We start from the raw sequence: 22,593 nt of genomic DNA, 5'->3' as shown, positions 1-22,593 counted from the left end.
TGCATCACTGTCAGCTGAATCTTGATAAATTTCATCAGTTGAATTGAAAGGACTGCAGTCTTTTGAAGTAATAACATGAATTAACCACAATAATCTAGTTCAGGTCTTGAGTCGGCTGACCAACACTGTAAGGTGGAGGTTCTCAAACTGCAGGGTGTGAGGAAAGGTTAGAAGGGGTCGTGGAAAATGATTTATTGTCATCATGAAAAAAATGACTCTATATACTTATATAGCATATTGGCAAAAGTGTTAGAAATTAATAATTCATTAAACACTCAATTATTCTATGGATTCTGATGTCTGCATTTTCCTGTAACTTTATATAATAATGTCACTTGAACGACCATGAAGTCATCAGTGACACAGACTATTGCTGGGCGGTATACCGGTATATACCGAATACAGGTATTTATTTTTGTTATGATATGAATTTTGATGATACCGCAATACCGGTATATGTCGCTTAACCAACGTTCGGAACGTGGCGCGGGGCGTCACAGTTCGAGGGGTCCCGTTTCACTGTTGCACTGTAGTGAGAGCACAGCTGAGATCGCATCACAGCCTATGGCAAGTCCAAAATCGCCCCCTATACCCTCATTCACTATTATTCTCTACGTTATCCACTTATATTGTTCACTTGATGAGTGAATGAAAACGAGTGAGTGAAGTCGGACAGCCGTTGTGTGTACATCAGCTGTATACTCGGTATTGCGGTGCAATGTGAGATTGAATGAGTGCACTCAATAACGTCCACTATGGTTTCGGACATCACTACAAATGGCTGTCCCCTCAAATAATGGCCTATTTGAGGTTATAGGGGGCGATTTCGGATTCAGCCCTTGATTACAGCGGAGAATTCAAACTACACGCGGCGCGCGAGAGAGAGCGGTTTCTGCGCGGAGCGCCGTGATGAGATTAACAACGTTCTCTGCATGGATCATATTACAGCACATAGACCGGAGCGAGCATGTTTAAGTTTTTTATGGACATATTTCATATACTCTAGTGCTCTAAACATGAACCATCGGCGTGTATGCGCACATATTTCATCACGTCTTCTTCAAATGAAATGTATGCAAAGGACACTGATACAACGGTATGTCTGATCACAACCGCGATGACACGATGGGTTATTCTGCTACACAGAAGAAGATGTAAGTTAATAAATAGACTGACAATTCAAACAATATTTGGGCAAAAAAGTAACTGCTTTATTCTTTCTGTGTTAAACAGACGTGTGTCGTTTGTTCAGAGACTGTAGTGCTCTTAAATACTGAAAATATCCTTAGACTTTTTAAATGTTCTTCCGCGTTTCTCCCTTGTTTTGGCAGTTTGTTGTTTTATAGGGTTAGATTTCTAAAATGCTTAAGGTGCCCTCAACTGTTTTTTCTCTCTCCATGGTAATATTTTAATATGCACGTGTCTGTAATGAGCGTGTTGCAGGTCTGTGTTTTATTGTTTGTTGTCTCCCCACAGCATCATTTTGTGGGGCTTTGTAAACCTGTAGGCCTATTAATTCTAGTGTGGAATTTTTCTACTATATTCACTTGTCATGACAGTAAAACAGGGCATTCTAGTCAAATCTACTGCAGTATTTCCTCTCTCAATTAGTACAAAATGTGGTTAACACCCAGTCATGCATAGGGGAAAAAAAATACTATCATAAACCGCAAAACCGATATAATTTTGAAAAAATACAGTGAAAAAAATTTTGGTCACACCGTCCAGCACTAACACAGACGTTCTCTATTCAGACACGTTATATGCATCTATGACCTGTGAGAAAAATGTATTTTGGTAGAGACCTTTAATATCTGTTTAAAAAGATTTCCCAATCCAATTCTATCTATATAATGGATTGGATAAAATAAAATAAATACAAATAAAATAAAATATGTGTTCTGTACAGAGAATACCTGCAGATATAAACAAGGTCAAGACAACGCCACCCAAACCTGAATCGCTGTGATTGGCTGTTTTTGTGGTGATGAGAAGTCGCTAATAAAGGTGCACCAAGCTGTGCTCCTCTAATGGAGCCGAGCACTACAAGATGCCAATCAACGGATATCACACACAGAACCACAGAGATACACACACACACACACCGCAGAGAGAGAAAGAGAGAGCGAGAGAGACCAAATATACACCCCCACACAACACAGACCCTACAAACAAAAAGGTCACTCTCATTAGTTCAACTCTAGACTGATGTGTAGAAGTTCGTTTGTGTGTGTTGATGGTGAATGCAGTGTGATTAAAAAGGTCAGCTTCATTAGAAAAGCTCTGGTGGCAGCTCAAGTCCACATTTCAGAATGAGCTTTGACTGAATGGCAAGACAGACAGTAAATCACATCTCTAAAAACAGACTTGTAAATAAAACAAAGCCCTGGATATTCTGAGAACAGTATAGCTCCAACCACAAATTTCCAAAAAATGCAGGCCTAAAATACCTCCTTTGTCTAAAATAAATAACATATTATAAATAAGGCAATAAAAAATTCGGCAATTAAAGATGTCAAAACGTTTTAGGCCTTACCAATTACCAGTGTTATTTTAGTATTATTTACTATATAATATGTTTTATTATATAGTACGTGTGATTTATAATATATACGTATAAGTCTGTGTGTATGATTAACAATTTAAACAGTAACCAAATCAATATTTTCGCCAATTTCCACCAACATCAGCAAAAAATCAAGTGTGTGAGTATAAGAGTTCCTGTAAGAGGTGTCTGGACATATGGCCCCTGTAAGCAGCACCGTGGATCCCGTGGTGGGGAAGATTAATAGAGCCAATCTCCAAACAAGCCACACAGTGACCCCCCAAAACATTTCTAATGAAATGAATCCATCAGTGGGCCCCGGACCTGCAGATAGCATCAGTGGAACAGATCAGCAAAGAGAGCAGTTTAAGAACGAGAGCAGGCAGAACATGGATGGCCAGGCCTTCTGATATCACTGGCCTTGTTGTCATGCTAGACAGAGTGAGGGCTAGACAACTTGAGCTTCCAGCACGGGGGTGCCGGTAATGCTAATGCAGTAACACCTCTCTCTGCCAGAGCACACGGCTGTCAACTGTCACAAGTGCCAAGAAACCCTTCTCCAATTTTTTATTACAAACAGAAAAAATTCTATTGTTTTTAATTCATTTGAACAATTAGGCCAACTAAGACAGCCTTTGAAAAACAACCTAGTCCAAATAATCTGTAAATGTTCACTCATATTTCATTTTAAGCAAATGAAAACAAGGCTGTGAATAGAATACTGTCTGCCTTGATGTTGATTTTTCAACATTTAAAACATCGAAAAAATGTTGCAGTGGATTTCTGGTAAAGAGAAAGTACAACACATCTAGCCAAATGTAGTTGTCCAAAAATGCTGACAACAACTGACATAAAATCTGTTCTGAGATTTCCTCCTTTGCAGTATAGCAAGTAAACGGGAGTGGGTGTTTGTGGGGGTTTGTTGTGTGTGTGTCTGTGTGTGTGTGTGTGTGTGTGTGTGTGTGTGTGTTAACATGGTTCCTGATGGCAAAGTGCAGTATATTTAATGTTGTGAAACTAAAAGAAAACCCCCTTTCCCTACGGATCAATGCTCCACTTCTCCCAGGCTGATTTCTCATAAAACACCTGCTGTAACATCCGAGCCATGGCACCTGGAATACACAGACATGCACCCATAAACACACACCCGCATCTCTTTGTCATCATTTACTTGACCACAGGAGAGCACTACTTTAAGCATCATTTGCCTCCTCCATTTGGTCCGAAATGCATCACAGAGGCAATAGACAATCTGGAGAGAAGCCTCACTCAACTTCATGGCTTCTCATAGGATGGATGGCAATTCAATCTGAGAAGAGGGTCAATGCAGGGTTCTTGCATCTTCTCAATGACACACGGCATTGAATTCTGCGAGCAGGAACTTTTGGTTCATACTTCGGGGATAACTTAAAATTAAATGAGACTTTTCCATGTATTTTGCTCCATGTAGAAGTAACAGACATGCCGTCAAATTGCTCTTACAGTCTCGCTCTACACCTGTTTCAAGTGATTACATGCTAATGAGGCAAAGGGGGCAGGGTTAAATCCTCTGATCGGACCAACAGCAGCAGATAAAATGGCTGGGAGGTGGTGGAGATGACCTCTTTCCAATCCATCAGCAAAATAGAGTGAAGCAACACAAGGGCTGCATCCGAAAACCTAGGCAGCTGACTTGTTGCCCCGCTGCCTTATCAGGCAATGACTTATAAGGCAGAGTTTGCGCATGAAGGCACCTCAGGAAAGTGATTTCAGACAGACTTCTGAGGCAGTGTAACAGATTAATGATCTACAGCAAAATAGCGCAAGCTTTGCTGGTAACTAAGCGAATATTAAAGGTGCTCTAAGCGAAGTAACACGTTTTTTAGGCCAAAACATTTTTAGTCACATACAGCAAACATCTCCTCGATATCCGCTAGCTGCCTGTCCCCTGAACACACTGTAAAAAACCGCGGCCTCTGTAGTCCGCCTAAGCTCCACAAACTGCAACAAAAACAAACGTGGGCAGTCTGGACCACGGAGCACAACAAACAGGGCTCCAGCCAATAGCAGACAAGAATGATTTCCACCCCCAAATCATTTTAATGTGACATTGTGACAAAAAAAAATGTGGCCTAAAAAACGTGTGACATCGCTTAGAGCACCTTTAAATTACTACAGTGGTAGTCGCTAGAAATGGCATCAGAAGTGGAAAACGTTGGTCTAAAAAATACTTTAACACACAAACTGACCAGCAGCCGTGACTTTCAAACGGCATCTTTCTTTTTCTAGCTCAACTGTCACCGAATGGAACGCACAGGATTGTGGGATGTCAAAGGTAGCGAAGGATACATCTATGCTGCCTTCAAAAATTCTCAGGAGGCAGGAAGTAAACATTGGATTCGGACATGCCTTGATGCCTTCCTACCTTGAAATGTGTCCTCCGAAGGCAGAATTTTCCAGTTTTCGGGTACAGTCACTGACACTACCTCTTTGGCCTTATGAGTCACTGTTCACTATCGGTGCATATTAGTGTCTGAAATAAAATGTTTACTAAATCTGCCAATGGAGAGTCAATAAATCATTTTTTAAATTATAATTTTAAATGCAATATATTTTATTTATTATTTTATTTTGTACCAATAGGGTGATCTAAAATAATAAAATAAATATTAAAATGTATATTATAAAATGTAAATCAAAAGTAATAAATGCTGTTCTTTTGCACTATGGAAAACAGCAAAACTGTTTTCAACATTGATAATAATAGGAAATGTTTCATGAGTACCAAGTCAGCATATTAGAATGAATTCAGAAAAGATCATGTGAATGAAAATATAAGATATATACATGTTTTTGACATATACGAGTCAAATCCAAATTAAATTTTTATAATAGGAAAATTGTCAAGCCGATACCGGCAGAAGTTTCTTTGGAAAATTATCCTTCAGTTTCACAACTTGTAAACTTGCTTGAAAAGTAACAGGCCATTTGGTGAGTATTTTATTTACTTGTTAAAGCCAAATTCTACCCACATTTGGTGTTTGGCAAATGTTCATTTTGGACTCTGATACAGATGGATGTGGAGCAAATGCTTTCCAAATGCTGTACCGATTTTCTTTCCCTTGCGAAGTTCAAAATCAACGGGCAATTTTCAAAGGCAGACACAAATAAATACAGACATGTTTGAGAACACAAACAACTTCACATACTAATGCAGCTCTTCATAAATGAGTTCATTAAATGCCTCCTTGAAGAGCTTGTGTTCCTTCAGTGCGTCTCTCTAACACACAGACCACGACCCAGGATATGGTTCTACAACAGTACAAAGCAAAAGGCCAGGATGGGACGTGCCACAAGGGCCGTCAGGAGCAAAGCTGCGGCACCTTTGATTTAAGGTAATTAAAGCGAGGGGGAAAAAAAGCCAAAACAAAAGAGCATTTTATGAGCTCCTGCTATCCAGCGAGTCGCTCATTAGCCCAGCAGGGTAATTAGCAAGATGCTGCAGTCCTCGTTAAGGAGAAATCATAATCATAAACAAATGGCTGTGAGCTTTTGGTGTCTTCCCCTCTGTAATGAACTGCCACTGTTCTCAAAATGAAAGCAATGCTAAGACGTACACACATGGACACACAACTTGGAGAGAATTGTGATGACAGGTCTCAGTTTAAAGTGTAAAAGGGGCCCATAATGGCTCTCATCTGAATTATATCAGAGCGCTAAACTCATCACACTCAGCACAATGGCATACTTGCCCTCATATATTTGCGAAGAGAGCTTCTCATGAGGTTAATTGACCAGATCATGGATTCCGAACGCAGAAAGACATTGAAATAACTCAGTTGTACATGCACAATTGCACATGCATACACTCAGGAACAAACAGAAGTGCGCAGACAAACGGAGAAGACAATATCTGTTACACTGAATTAGTGTAGGATTTACTTTGAAACTATTTTCACTTGGCAATGGCTAGTAAATTTGACGAATAATTACAAATAAACGAAAAGTACCACCCTGAATTAAATGAGAAATTTAGAAGTAGAAAGACTGAAAATGTATTCCAATAATCTATTTTTTGTTTGTTTGTTTTTTTCAATGTAGGCAGCTTCTTCAGGGCAATACTAAAATAATGAAATGAAAATATTTAAATTAATATAATATAATATAATAGTGCTGTCAAACGATTAATCGTGATTAATCACGAATAATCGCACCCAAAAGCAAAGTTTGTTTACATAATATATGTGTGTGTATGTGTATAAATATTATGTATGTAAATGTACACACAAACGTATATATTTATATATAAAATAAATTATATATACCCATGCATATATCTCTTAAATATATACATGTATGAGTGTGTATTCAAATATTCATTATAATTATACACAGTACACACAAACACAAACTTTTATTTTGAATGCGATAATTTGCGATTAATCGTTTGACAGCCCTAAATATAATAATATTATATTATATAATAAAAAAAGCTTAAAAGCAGCACAAAACATATCTCTCCTATCTTTTAAAACGATTCTTTAATTTGCTTGTTGTTCTGGGAACTATAACAAGTAAATACTGGAAAGGTGAGATGAGAGAGTACTCTCTTTGCTGATGAACTAAGCACATACAGAGGTCTCAATGGCAATAAAAGGTTGTACTTCCTGTGCTGGCAGGAAGAAGCCCTTGGAGATCTGGACAGCTGGCAGCTGGTCGCCGCGGCGCAGAGCTGTGTGTTATATAAGCTGCACTTAACTGCTGATTCCAGGTCAGCCAGGATCAAACACAATTTCAGCTCCAATTATGATGTAGGGTGATAGGGGGGTAGGTGGCCTTTATTGGCACTCACGGGAGAGTGAAGGAGAAGAGACGGAACGAGAGAAAAAATAACCTTCCCCTTCTGTGCAATTCAGAACAGAAAACAATCAGACCGGGCTTTTGTACACTTGAGCGGTAGGCAAATGCTGTTTGAACAGTTAGTCTAATAAATTGATCGACTAATGAAATGGAAATAAGAGCAGGAAGAAGCAAGGGCGAGTGTGTGTACTTTTTCTTAAAAAAAAACGTCCCAAAAAGCTTCTTTTGGGATCATTTACAAAGAAAACAAAAAAAAGACATACCTGTAGAAGAGGTCTTTGAACTCCCAGGTTTTTCATAGTGTCAGCGCTGGCCAGGATCTTGAGCGGGTCGGAAACTTTGGTCACAGCTTCAATCTCCTTATTGGTCTCGGTGCGGACCTGGCTGAGGAACAGGTCGTTGATGTAGTAGGTGAGGAACGTGCGTAGCTGACATTGCTTGGCCTGAGCAGGACCCATACGGGACTCTATCTCCTGAATGAACCTGATGACACACAGAAAACAAGGCTTTTCCGTTAAATTACACAAAAGAGACATGACTATGCAAGGTTAGACAAAGTTTGCACACGTCAGAGCTGAGGCCTAATGGTGCGTTCCCAGTGAATTGAGTGAATTGAGCGGTTACCTTTACATTTACACATTTAGCAGACGCTTTTATCCAATGCGACTAACAACTTGGGAGTACAGGAAGCGATTGGTCACGAAGAGTCGAGTAAGCGCAACAAGTGCCTGAAATACTGAGACCGTGTACATTGCTCAGTGTAGCACAGGCTAGAGTAGGGAGGGAAAAAAGGGAAGAAAGGGGAAAATATATATATATATTTTTTTATGAGGTTAAGTGGTCACGGAAGAGCTGAGTTTTTAGTTGACTTTTGAATGTTGTCAATGAATCTGCGTTTCGGATGGCGGTGGGAAGTTCGTTCCACCAGCTGGGAACGTTGAATGAAAATGTTCTGGAACGGGCGTTTGACGTGCGAATCGCCCGAGTTGAAAAATCGGAACTTTGGCGGATATTCGCGCCGCGTTAACCAATCAGGAGCTTGCTCTAGTAGTGACAACAATGAGGAGAAAATCTGTATATTAATATCTGGTTCAGACAATATGATTATCACGGTGATAACATTAAATGACATGAAACACAACCCAGTCTCTTTTTGTTAAATGCAAGTTTATGTATGATCATTAATACAAAAGTATAAGTAAAAGGTATAATAAGCTATACATGAAATAAAGCAAACAATTCAGTCAAACATTCAAAGTCAGTGCTAGTCGGCTACAACTGTAACGTAAAGTTATAGCCTAAAAATAAAAAAGTAATGAAACTTCACTTTGCCCTCAGCCTAAACGATTTGCCAGTGAACAAATTATAGATCCATGAGACCAAAGATCGCCCTTACATATACACAAGACGAATTATAGCTCGAGACACACTACAGAGACATCAGAGCCAGCGGCAAATGTCTGAAGGATTAGCCGAGGAAAGGCTGCTCTCGCCGGGGTCCACTGGAGCTCACAACTCCGAAAATGCCAGATAAAATGTTCAAATAGGCACTCTATTTATAAATAAACCACAGATTTGAGCTTTAAACAACTACATTATCGCCTGAAAAAGTCTTAAAACTATGTTTTGTCACACATTAACAGTAGAATTTTAACAAAAAAGACGTGTAAACGTCCATGTCAGCCATTTCTCAATGAGACGAGACGGCTGGCAGAAGCCCCTCCCATGACGCGAATTCGCGTCTGTTGTGAAATGAATGTCACATGCAAAATTTCACGCGCGACTGAAGCGAGAAAACTCAAAATGTTCAAGCATCCAATTATTCGCGTCCGGTGTGAACGCTACATAATGGTTAGCACATTGTGCAGTGGTGCTGATGTGGGAAATATGGGTTCGAATCCAACCTACGTGTCCCAAATAGGGTTGGGCCGATAGATGACGCCATCATCCATCGCTGATGGCTGACAGACATTATGATGCTATGACAAGTTGTTCCCAATCACAATATAATTACATTAGACACTCCAGTTTTACTGAGCAAAAAATGCTAAACGGATTACAGGCTATTAGATGTCTTACACAAACTAAACCAATGCATGGCATGTTTCCATCTGGGCCGTGAGACAGAGTGATAGTACCATTTTCCTGTTTCTAGTTGAAGTGAGCAGAGCATCAAAACAGCGGTGCGGATCACACCACATGCATTCAGGATCGTTTGTGGTTATGATATTTCAGCGCTATATCCTCTAGTAGTTTCATCTAAAGCCAAACACGTTTCATTCAAATCCTTTCAGCTCTTTTTCCAGATGCGCGCCACATTAACGCTCAAACACAACCCCCCGATGTCATCGTCTATCACGATGTTTCACTGTAGACATCGTCTGATGCCAATTTGGTAGACATCACCCAACCTTAGTCCCGATCCTTTTCCGGTCATCTCTCCACTTTTTTAGCATTTTATTTCAAAATGTAACAGAAATGTTCTTATTATAAATGATACAATTAGCAAATGGCAATTTGAGATAAAAGATGATAATTTTACATTTTAAATAAATTTGTTTGTTTTTCTGTGTTTTAAATGTCAACATTTTGAATCTCAGATTTTCAATGAAAAAACAAATAAAAAACAAATATGAGGACCCTTTCTGGCTTTTAAATACTGCGCACACCATGTGTGTCGGAGAGGGAACAAGACAGGAGTTGAGCAGTGATGGGACGTTGCGTACGAGCAGACAGAGGCTCATAGATCAGCAGGAACACTGATTTATCACTACGAGACTACAGCTCCACAACCCCCCGACACTAAACACCTCCCTCAGCACTGCACAGCCAATTAGTCAACCCAGCAGAGGGGAGCCCATACACACATGTGCACGTTTATGTATGTGTGTGTGTGTGTATGTGTGAGACATTAACAGTGGAAACATGGCTCAGCCCTCAGTAAGCAACTCAACCACTTCATTTCTAAGTGAAACATTGCAATTACAAACCTAAAAATCAACAATGAGAAAAATTGGCCACTGTTTAATTTTTCATGGTTTTCGTCATAGCAATTATTTTATTGTCTGACTATGTTTATTAAAGGGAACATTGACGCATATGGGTCCTAGATAAGTGATAAAAGGCATCACCGTGGTAACAATATATCGGTACAATATTGTCTTTTAACTTATCTTTTATTTAATTCTGAATGCTCATTTATCCAATGTTTACATTGAGATGACCTTCTCTTTCATCTAACGCTCACTTAAAGTCAATACATTGAATCAATTTATTGTCTTACTATGTTTGTCACATCTGTTTATGTGTCTTATGTCTTTTATTTTGGAACTTAAACTTGTCATGTGATTCTCGTTCCCTCTCATGTGCTTGTTTCATTGGTTGCTTTGTTTCCCGTGTCATGTTCTCATTGGTTCTTGTTTCATTAGTTCTGTCTGTTCATTGGTGGTTTTTGGCATGCGATCCCCATAGTCTTGTATTTAAGCCCGCCCTTATTTTTGCCATGTTGCTTTGTTGAGTATTGAAGAATGAGTGTTTCCACGCTTCCATGTTCCACATGCCAGGCCATTGTTTACAGTCAAGTTTATAGTTTGTGTTTTGTTTCATGTCAGGATTGAGTTTATGTTTTGTTTCACGGTTTTATTATTGTAAATAAACTGCACCTGGGTTTTCTTTGCCATTGTTTCCGTCAGCTCTATGTAAGCTAGCGTTACAATGTTTCTTAATGAAACACTGACACATGGGTCCTAGATAAGTGATAAGTAACAATATATCGGTACATTGGTTATCGGCCGATATTAGAGATTTTGAATTTATCTGTATCACCCAGTATTGTATTTAATTCTGAATGGTCATTTCTCTAAATTTTACATTTATATTACATTTATTACATCATCTAATGCTCACTTAAAGTTAATCTTTAAAAACACTATTAATTTAATAACACCATTAATATTTTTAGCAAATCTCAAAATGAATATCTGTTTCTGTACATTATAATGATGCCTAAATACATTTCTAGCATCTAAAAATTATTGATTTTAGTTTTTAGAGTTAATTTTTGTATTTATTTAGGCTAGATAGTATACAATTTTCAATATCAGCTATTTATTGGTTATCGATTTTCATGTCTGTAAAGGGCACAACTTTAAAATTGGTACATTCCTAACCAGCATAACAACTGATCAACAATAATGATCATTTGGTTAAGCTCCAACACTTTGAATGAAGAACTATGAACTTCCAGAATGAAAAGTGCAGACAATTGTATGGTGTCACAGTTTCAGTTTGATCTGTGTATCGTGCAAAGGTGTAGCTCTGCAGCCGGGACAGTATATAATATACAGCAGGGCTTCTCAAGGCCCTCTTGAATAATTTGGCATGGTTTAGAAATACAGACAAAGATAATAGCTCAATCTCCACTTCATTATGTCCCCAATATAAATGTCCTCTATAAGAATTATTCACACCAGATGGTGTCCCTTACTTTCGCTCTCAACCGTCTAATAGACACACAGCTATATGTGCACACAGTGACACACAAATGCGTATCTTGGGCGCTGTCTTCATGTGATCATCTTGCTGTGTTAATATTTCATTCCATAAGTCTGTCTGATCAATGATCTTATGAGGTAAATGGAAGGTGACAGCTGCTATACAGGCTTGTTGGCTCGCTCAGCTAATCGAGTTTAGGTTCGTCCGAAATTCAGAGAAGGAAAATGAGCATGACCACAATGACCGTCATGACAGAAGTGGCTGTTAAAGGAAGAGACACAGAACAGTCCTGAAAAAAGCCAATGACCTGCGAGAAACCAGTTACTACAGCAAACAGACCGTAAAAGATGCTTTTTAACTATGAAAGATAGAAGTTTAAAGTAGTCAAATATAATGAGACCGATACTTAATTTTAATTATTATTGAATGTTTAGTGTTTGACGCTTCATATCAGACATAACCCAAAAAAAAAGGTCCCGTTTTGAACTCTATAATAGCTTTGAACGATTCACTGACTCACTCAAATCCCTATTTATTTCAAGAATCTTTTTGAATGACTCATTTCAGAATTGATTCATAAGAGTCATTTGTTCTCGATTCAGACATTATGGCTCACACTGTGTTTGTTGTTGCAACAAGATGATTTCTGAGAAAACCATATATTTTTTTCAACTGTCGCCAATAGTTATATCATTTTAAAATATTGTCCCACATTTTATATTTTTCATTTCATATCTGACAAAAATCGTAGTTGCCATCTGGAGCCCTGCTTAAGCATTAGTCATGATTCCTTTGAAGGAACCTCTTTTTAAAGAAAACTCTTAAAAAAAAAAAACTTTAAAATGTTCATCCTACTGGGATAGAAGAAATAAAACACTCTTCTTCTGCGTTTGATCTGTGGCACGCTGCATTAGGCAGGTGTGGAGAAGATGGCACTCCTTGGCAATTCCATATGATGTGTGAACAGCATGTGAGTGTGTAACCAGGCTTGAATGTGCTGAGAGATGTTTGAAAACAAGATGAAGAAGACTTCGCTGGAAGATGGAAAAAGAGAATGAGGACAGTCCAAGGGTGGAAAAAGAGAGCAAGGAGAGCAAAACTCAGTGCTGTGGATCAATCAATCTCACGGTCACCTGGGCTCACCAGACGCCCTGCTGAGAATATCCACATTGTTCTCTATGATAGCAGCACATCAGACAGAGGAATTCATGTGTAAACGCCACATGCTCATCACACACTGTCTTAAATGTGCATTAGTAGTAAACATTCAATCTGATGAATTATGAACACTTAAGCTACCTTTTCACTGCTTACAATAACAGGCAGACGATAGACCATCTATAGACCAGAGAAGTCATTCATATCCAATGGAGAGTAACATAGGGCTGCATGGAGTTTTGGTTCTCTATGATTGAGGGATTTCTGGATTCGACTTGAGCTGTGGGTGTGTTAAAATAGAGTAAGACCTTTTGAATAGATGTGATGTATTACAACTAAAAGTATGGGTGTGAAATACATTTTTTAATTTAAACATGTGACTTCTGTAGAATTGATAGTTACGAAGAAATAAGACAAACATAATATAATATAAGTAATGAATAATTGACGAAGGGCCGTTGAATTATTACACACTAAAAATGCTGGGTTCAAAACAACCCAAGTTGGCTTGAAAATGGACAAACCAAGCAATTGGGTTGTTTTAACACAGGGAATGGGTTGTTTTAACCCAGCGGTTGGGTTAAATGTTTGCTTAAAACAACCCAATTGCTGGGTTAAAACAACCCAATCGCCGGGTTAAAACAACCCAATCGCCGGGTTAAAACAACATAATTGCTAGTTTTGTCCATTTTCAACCCAGCATTTTTTAGAGTGTAGAAAAATAATGTGGCCACGACACAAAGCGGTGTGCATTATTTTTCAATAATTCAACGGCCCAGAGTCAATTATTCTGCTTATACTACGGTTACAACACCTGACAACATTGACATTGTTCATATGATGTATTTCAAGACATTTGTCAGGTTTTTTGTTCTTAAAACGCTCTTGTGTGTAGGACTAATTTACTACGCATCTAATCCCAAAGATAAAGAGAGTATTTGCGTACATAATAAAACGTAATTTTGTCACAGAAATATGGAAATAATTTGTTGTTTTTATCCTACTTTTTACTATACTTACTTGCTTGGTCAGTGTCATTGTGGGATTTGGTTATTTAGCTGTTGTCAGCTGTAAGCTGTGAATATCTGAAATCATTTGGTGAAGTGATATGGAGCTGTAATGTGTTCAAGAAATGCCTGGAACTATACTTTAGCCAGGCATTTCCCTGAAAATAATTACACATCTTAGAATGTTCGTCAACCAATCAGATGCAAGCATTCAAATCCGGTATAGAATAATAAATCACATCAAATCAAATCAATAAAATCAAATAAATAAATACAAAAGAAAGAAAGAAAGAAAGAAAGAAAGAAAGAAAGAAAGAAAGAAAGAAAGAAAGAAAGAAAGAAAGAAAGAAAGAAAGAAAGAAAGAAAGAAAGAAAGAAAGAAAGAAAGAAAGAAAGAAAGAAAGAAAGAAAGAAAGAAAGAAAGAAAAAGAAAGAGAAAGAAAGAAAACAAAACATAATAACAGCATTGTATATGTATTTACGCATCAGTGTCGGGTGGATGAAGTGTGGGATCGGAGCAGGAACAGTCCCCATATACAGAATGAGATGTCTATAAGCATAACTCACAGCTAATAAGGGGATTATGGCATGTAATCAAAGCTGGGGTCCTTTACGTTCTTCACTGAAATACAATTACTGCTGTGTGATCGGGACATAACTGTTCATTGACGGATGATCTTAATCCATCCAGAGGATAACAGAAATGACACAATGAACATTTGATGAGGGTCCAGAAGACTAGGAATAATGATTATAACTCTACTGCGAATAAACAGAGGTTTTAGCCAGCGTGTGGTCACAAGATTGATCACTTCTATTGCTCACCGAGGATTAGGGATATGAATAAACTCTAACCCAAAGCATTAATCTTAGAAATTCATATTTAAGACCCTTTTGTAAGCATCCATCTAGTAACCACCCAGAACACTCGAGCAACTGCATATCACTGAAATTATAAAAAAACAAAGAACACTTTAGCAATCGCATAGCAACAACCTAACAAGCACCCATAACTCCCGGGGGTGTTTCCTCCGAAGAGGCAAGGGAGGCAGTACCTCTTCAAAAAAACTAGATGAGAAAATGATCGATATTGCAAAAATAAAACAACGCAAATATTACAAAATGTGACTTTAAAACATGTAGAAGTCAGATTTGATAAATTCAGCATCTTCCCCTGTCCCCACTGACTTAAAACGGACACCCTAAAGCATGCGCTGAGTTTTGTGTGTCTGTGTGTGTGTGTGTGTGGGGGGGGGGGGTAATAGAAATTAATGGGGAAAAGTCATGTGAGAAGAGGCAAAGGCTCATCTATGATTGGATATGATTGGTTTGTGCGATAAATCCCTTAGATAAATATAAAAAAAACCTGCATTATGTCACATCAAAATCAAACTGGAAATGGCCTGAAAACACTATGACTTAGTGGGCGATCAACTTGGGGAAATTAAAGGTACATCTTTGTGTCTGTGACCAGTGTGTACAAGCTTGATGATTGCTGAAAATAAGTTGACTATTAAAATGAAAATCTGAACATTAGTTCACAAATAATATATATTGATTTATATATATATATATATATATATATATATATATATATATATATATATATATATATATATATATATATATATATATATATATATATATATATATACACACACAAATACAAATGTGAGGACTTTGCCTCCCATCTACAACATCAAGGTCTTGCTAGGCATACTAGAAATTTCCAGTCAGGTGTGTTAAAGGTGCTGCATGTAAGTTTTTCACTTTACTAAAGCATAAAAATACCATAATATGCTTGCAGGTATTTAGGAAACATGTTAAATTCACCTACTCGTTTCTCAGAAAAACAATGCTACAACCAGTTATTATAATTTGAAATGTGCGTTCCGTGTCGGAATGTCTGTTTTTCTTTTGGTCTGTGCGAAAACGCACGCTGCCAGTTTACCCAATAGTATTTCAAAACCCCAGGTTGCCAGTTGGCAGAAAACACAGAATATTGCAGCAGACATGGAAGCCAGCAAACAAACTGGGTCAGAGATCACAGATTCTACCTGACCTAAGAAGCCTCGGCATCCATCTAAACATCTCTATGAACGAGAACATATTAAAACGCTGATAAATCAACTCATCAACTTACAATGTGGCTTTCATAGTCAATTGCACTCGCAACCCGCGTGAGCGTAGAGTATGAGAAGAAGTGGGCGGGGGAAACAATGATCTCCAATATATAGAATCTGGACTGCAGTACCTATTCCGACCACTAGCTGTCAATCCTACATACCGCACCTTTAAGGCAAGTTGAAGCTAAACTCTGTAGGACAGGACTGAGTTTGGACACTACAACATTTAAGCAACCACATAAGAAACTAAAACCACATTATCAGTCACATAGCAACAACCTAACAACCACCCATTACACCCTAACAACATCCACAACATTCTACCAACCACATAAGGCACTAAAACCACTCAGAACATCTTAGCAATCACATTGTGATGAATCATAATCATTCTTTGATCATTCGTCTGGCCCCCTCGATTGAGCCTGGATTTTTACCAAGGTTTTTTCTCCATCCTGTCACCTGATGGAGTTTGGGTTCCTTGCCACTGTCGCCTCTGACTTACACTTAATATTATTGATCTGACTGCACTGTCTGTTATATTAAGAACTGAACTGAGCTGGACGATGGACATCATTTTTTTGCAGAACTGCTTTACAGGGAGTGCAGAATTATTAGGCACATTGATTTTCTGATCATATTTTTTTCCAGGCACATTTCACCAATTCCAAACCACAGTAATCCTAATAACTACTATTGATTTAGTATTTAATAATGTATAAGTGATATATAATTGTTCATGAAGGCTGGAAATGAAAAACACCTTATATTCAGGTGTGCAGAATTATTAGGCATGTTTTCTTTTACAGATAAATTGAGCCAAAAAAGAGATTTAACTCAGACTGAAAAGTCAAAAAGTATTAAATGCCCATGAGAAGGATGCAATACTAATGCAATACTAGACATTGCAGTTAAGGCATGACCATTGGACAGTGAAATGCTCGTTGGGTCAGCAGGATCTGACAAAAACAGGTGGTGAAGAAAAGACACCTGTTAACTGCAAAAGAATTAAGAATTAAGGTGAAGAATTAAGGGTGAAACCATCAGGAACCCTTTAGTCTCCAGCGCCACCATTTTCCAAAGCTGCAACCTACCTGGAGTCTCCAGAAGTGCAAGGTGTCAGGATCTCAGAGACTTCAGTTAGGTAAAGAATCCTAAAAAATGACCCCCACTAGATAAGAATCATAAGCTGAAGTGTTGTAAAATACATGAAGAAGGTTTTTTTATAGGCTTTATGGACAGATAGGTTGAGAATGACTCTTGAAGGACCAGCACCACATCCTCTAGTACCACTGTTTGAAGAATTCATCTTCCAGAATCTGGCAGTACGTTTTGGGAGTTCATTTTAGTCCATCCTGAAGTCCGTTTTGCAGAGATGGACTAAAAATGAACTCCCAAAACGTACTGCCAGATTCTGGAAGATGAATTCTTCAAACAGTGGTACTAGAGGATGTGGTGCTGGTCCTTCAAGAGTCACTCTCAACCTATCTGTCCATAAAGCCTATAAAAAAACCTTCTTCATGTATTTTACAACACTTCAGCTTGTGATTCTTATCTAGTGGGGGTCATTTTTTAGGATTCTTTACCTAACTGAAGTCTCTGAGATCCTGACACCTTGCACTTCTGGAGACTCCAGGTAGGTTGCAGCTTTGGAAAATGGTGGCGCTGGAGACTAAAGGGTTCCTGATGGTTTCACCCTTAATTCTTCACCTTAATTCTTAATTCTTTTGCAGTTAACAGGTGTCTTTTCTTCACCACCTGTTTTTGTCAGATCCTGCTGACCCAACGAGCATTTCACTGTCCAATGGTCATGCCTTAACTGCAATGTCTAGTATTGCATTAGTATTGCATCCTTCTCATGGGCATTTAATACTTTTTGACTTTTCAGTCTGAGTTAAATCTCTTTTTTGGCTCAATTTATCTGTAAAAGAAAACATGCCTAATAATTCTGCACACCTGAATATAAGGTGATTTTCATTTCCAGCCTTCATGAACAATTATATATCACTTATACATTATTAAATACTAAATCAATAGTAGTTATTAGGATTACTGTGGTTTGGAATTGGTCAAATGTGCCTGGAAAAAAAATATGATCAGAAAATCAACGTGCCTAATAATTCTGCACTCCCTGTATAGATGAAATGAACTTATTTAATAATTGACAATTTTTACAACAGAACTGAATCAACAGTGAACTGACTTCAGCTGAACAAAAGACAAAATGCATACTTTTCCTGTTATCACTGTAAAGCTGCTTTGAAACAATCTGTATTGTATAAAGCGCTATATAAATAATGGTGACCTGACATAACAACAACAAAAACACAGCAACCACCTAATCACAACTAAGAGAATACTTTAGCAGTTGCATAGCAATGACCTGGCAACCACCCAGAATATCCAAGAAAATGCATAACAATGCAATAAAAACCACACAGAACACCCTAGCAACCAACCAGAACATCCTAACAACCATATAAAAAAGGCACTAAGAACTAAATAGCAAAGTTTAGCAAACAAGCTAGCAATCACCCAGAACACCTTAGCAACTGTATAGCAAGGTCTTGGCAACCATCCATAACACAATAGCACCACAGAGGTGACTTTTGGACAAAAACTACCCTCCCTCCCTACCTACCTACCTACACACCCACCTTCCTACCTACCTAACTTTATTTTAAGGTGTCATTGTTACAGTAATTATATGTTTAAGTACTGAGTAATATGAATTAACTACATGTACTTACTATAGGGTTAGGGGTTTTGTTGAGGGTTAGTTGCATGTAATTATGCATAATTTACTGTTATTACTATGGTAAGTACATGTAACATATGTAACAAGGACACTGTAAAATAAAGTGTTACCAAATAAAGGGTAACCTACACTTGTTACAAACTTTAAATAAATAAATAAATAAACTAGTTTGTAACATAAATTTGTCAGTAATTTGTCAGATTTAACATGAACAGAAATACCATTTCCGCACAAGTTCTTCAGCAGTCTCTCTACTGCAGTGCGTTAGCCTGAATTCTCTGGCTGAAGTCTAATGTGTGACTCTTCTAAATCAAAGCCCTCGTCCTGTAGACTCTCTCACAGACATACACAGACAGAGAAACATTGCACACACACCGAGTCCCAGTTTATTAGCGCCGACTGCCTCTGATTGCGCTCAACAGCATCTAATTAACTGTCATTAGAAAGCAGATGTCTGTGCCCAAGGCCTTCACTGGATTATTGTGTGAAAAGAGCCCTGCCTGTGAAAACACACACACACACTTACGAAAGAAGGTACATCAACCACTTCCTGTACTTCTCCCCTCCAAACCAATTACAAGCTCAGTAATTAAACCATCCGTGTAGTATAAATATGTATTTGTGTATTATTGAAGACTACTGAACAGAAGGGTGACGGAGGACATGAAGGATAGTGTAGCTGAGTCATTTTTAATAAGAGTAAAATGCCCTGAGGTTTGCTGTCTGTCACTGGCTCAGCAGTTGGGCAGGTTGTCTTGTATAACGGACATGCTGCAGTCTGGTGTAATATTCACTTCTGACGACTGACATAGAGCTTTATGCGATCAGAGAGAGAACGCTGAGGATATAAACGGAGTGCTCGCACTCCAAAACACGCACAAGCCGTCAGACTCACCAGGTGTCAACCGCTTTACAAACTTTTCTACTACATTTTATATCTAGACATTAAATTCTAAACAGAATGTAGGATTTGCATTCCTTTAGGGAACAGCACTTTTTTTAAGTCTGAATTATTTTCCTTGCTTGAATTCAATGTTAATTTAGTTCCATCCATCCATCCATCCATCCATCCATCCATCCATCCATCCATCCATCCATCCATCCATCCATCCTTCCACCCATCCGAACATTGTTCTATCTAGCATTCCATCCATCCAGACATTGTTCTATCTAGTATTCCATCCATCCGAACATTGTTCTATCTAGCGTTCCTTCCATCCATCCATATATCCATCCATCTATCCAGACATTGTTCTATCTAGTATTCCATCCATCCGAACATTGTTCTATCTAGCGTTCCTTCCATCCATCCATACATCCATCCATCTATCCAGACATTGTTCTATCTAGTATTCCATCCATCCGAACATTGTTCTATCTAGCGTTCCTTCCATCCATCCATTCAGACATTGTTCTATCTAGTGTTCCATCCATCCATCCGAACATTTATCTATCTAGCGTTCCATCCATTCATCCATCTATCTAGCGTTCCATCCATCCATCCATCTGGACATTGTTCTATCTAGTGTTCCATCTATCCATTCATCCGAACATTGTTCTATCTAGCGTTCAGTCCATCCATCCATCCATTCATCCATCCATCTGGACATTGTTCTATCTAGTGTTCCATCTATCCATTCATCCGAACATTGTTCTATCTAGCGTTCAGTCCATCCATCCATTCATCCATCCATCTGGACATTGTTCTATCTAGTGTTCCATCTATCCATTCATCCGAACATTGTTCTATCTAGCGTTCAGTCCATCCATCCATTCATCCATCCATCTGGACATTGTTCTATCTAGCTTAACATCCATCCATCCATCCATCTGGACATTTTTCTATCTAGCGTTACATCCATCCATCCATCCATCTGGACATTGTTCTATCTAGCGTTACATCCATCCATCTGGACATTGTTCTATCTAGTGTTCCATCCATCCATCCATCCGGACATTGTTCTATCTAGTTTAACATCCATCCACCTGGACATTGTTTTATCTAGCTTAAAATCCATCCATCCATCCATCCATCCATCTGGACATTGTTCTATCTAGCATTACATCCATCCATCCATCCATATGTCCATCCAGCCGGACATTGTTCTATCAAGCGTTCAATCCATTCATCCATCCATCCAAAAATAATTTTCTATTTGATTATATTAAATCTGTTTACTGCCACTTTTGATCAATGAAATGCTTCCATAAAACTAAAACATTTGAATGGTAGTGTATTATGCTACAAATGGAGAAATTCAAGCTTAAAGTAACATTTAAATGGAAAGCAGCCCAAAATAAAAAAATTTAGCTATTCGGACCAAAATGCATTTGGTTGTAAAACTTGAAAAAAAAAGTTCATATAGCATAAAAAAATACAGCCTCAATTGCAAAATGGATTGCTGGAGACTGTAGGCCAGTAATAGATTTATGTTCAATAATATGGAAATAAAACAGAAACATATATTGACTTAAGCAACTTTTAGAATTATCATAATTTGTTGTTTTTCTTAGTAAATATTATTAGCAAATATGTACAATTAATTAACCAGCATAACAAGTAATTTATTCGATAAAACCTTTTAATTAAATGACAATCCCTATATTTTCATTTCACATCTGCCCCTTCAGAATGTTTTTATGATCAGATGTATTTTCATATCACAACCAGAAGAAAAAGAGCAAAGAGCCCCATGAACAATAAAGTCAACCTTCTATATTTTATGGGCTTTTTTAACCTTGTCATAATATAACAAGCAGAGGATATTCACCACAACCACAATGAGAAGCCACCTTTCAATGATCGTAAAAAATATTGCTGTGTGGGATGATTTTATGGAATTTATAGACCATAATTAATTGGTTTTATTTCAATAGAATATCACTTCAAAAGCAGGTTTTTAATAGCTGATGCCTCACTCAATTAAAAAGCCAATAATGTATTAGTCAAAAAAGAGAGTTTAATTCTGTAGGTCTCATATGGTTAAATCTATGTGAAGACTATTATAAATGAGCACGAAGAGCAAACCACTAAAATACTCATACTATACCACTAGATGGCAGTATGTCAGTTCTCTCTGTACATGTGTGAGTTCTTCAGACACCTTAACGAAGGGAAACTGTCTTTTAAAAGCATTAAGATTACATTTATTGGGTTACTATTGAAACCGACATTGCCGTGCGATGTATTTAGCTTTCTGTGCGTTCCTACAAAGACAGCGGTGAGGTAAATGAATATGGCCAACCCACACATACACCCACTAGCTCGGAGACCTCCTGCTGTCTGCTGCAGATCTTACACACATGCACACACACACACACACACCGTCTCACTAAAGGTAATGCGATGGGTGTAGGACAGAAATGCCTTATTGGAATGCATGCTAATTAAAACACATGGAGGCGGAAATCAGAGAGAGAACCCGATACATTGGCAGATTCTCAAAGAAGTTCACTTTTCTCCATCTTTCTCGTTCTCACAATTTTGTCCGTATCCTTTTTTTTCCCCCGCTCCTTTTGTACAGCATCATTATTTACACAAACAAAAGCCGCAAACCAGAGAGAGCAGTTTGTAATGAGCTGCATTTCTGGTGGAAATTATGAAATGTTGTTTAAGACCGACCAGTTCGTCTATTTGAGGTATGAAAATGTGTGTGTGCGAGCATG

General features: G+C 38.1%; 1 protein-coding gene across 2 annotated transcripts in view; it reads right to left on the bottom strand.

The window, feature by feature from the left end:
- Positions 1–22,593, bottom strand: part of exoc4 (exocyst complex component 4) — a 173,087-nt gene that overhangs the window by 45,184 nt on the left and 105,310 nt on the right. The window contains exon 11 of one of the 2 annotated variants that reach the window (XM_079818183.1): positions 7,648–7,867. In XM_079818183.1, coding sequence (XP_079674309.1) covers positions 7,648–7,867 — 220 coding nt within the window. Of the gene's footprint in view, positions 1–7,647; positions 7,868–22,593 lie in introns of those variants that run through there. The other variant, XM_079818184.1, reaches the window with a different exon arrangement.

Source organism: Gobio gobio (genome assembly GCF_949357685.1).
Source record: "Gobio gobio genome assembly, chromosome: 5".
Classification (NCBI taxonomy): domain Eukaryota; kingdom Metazoa; phylum Chordata; class Actinopteri; order Cypriniformes; family Gobionidae; genus Gobio; species Gobio gobio.
This window is presented reverse-complemented; position numbering and strand designations above follow the sequence as displayed.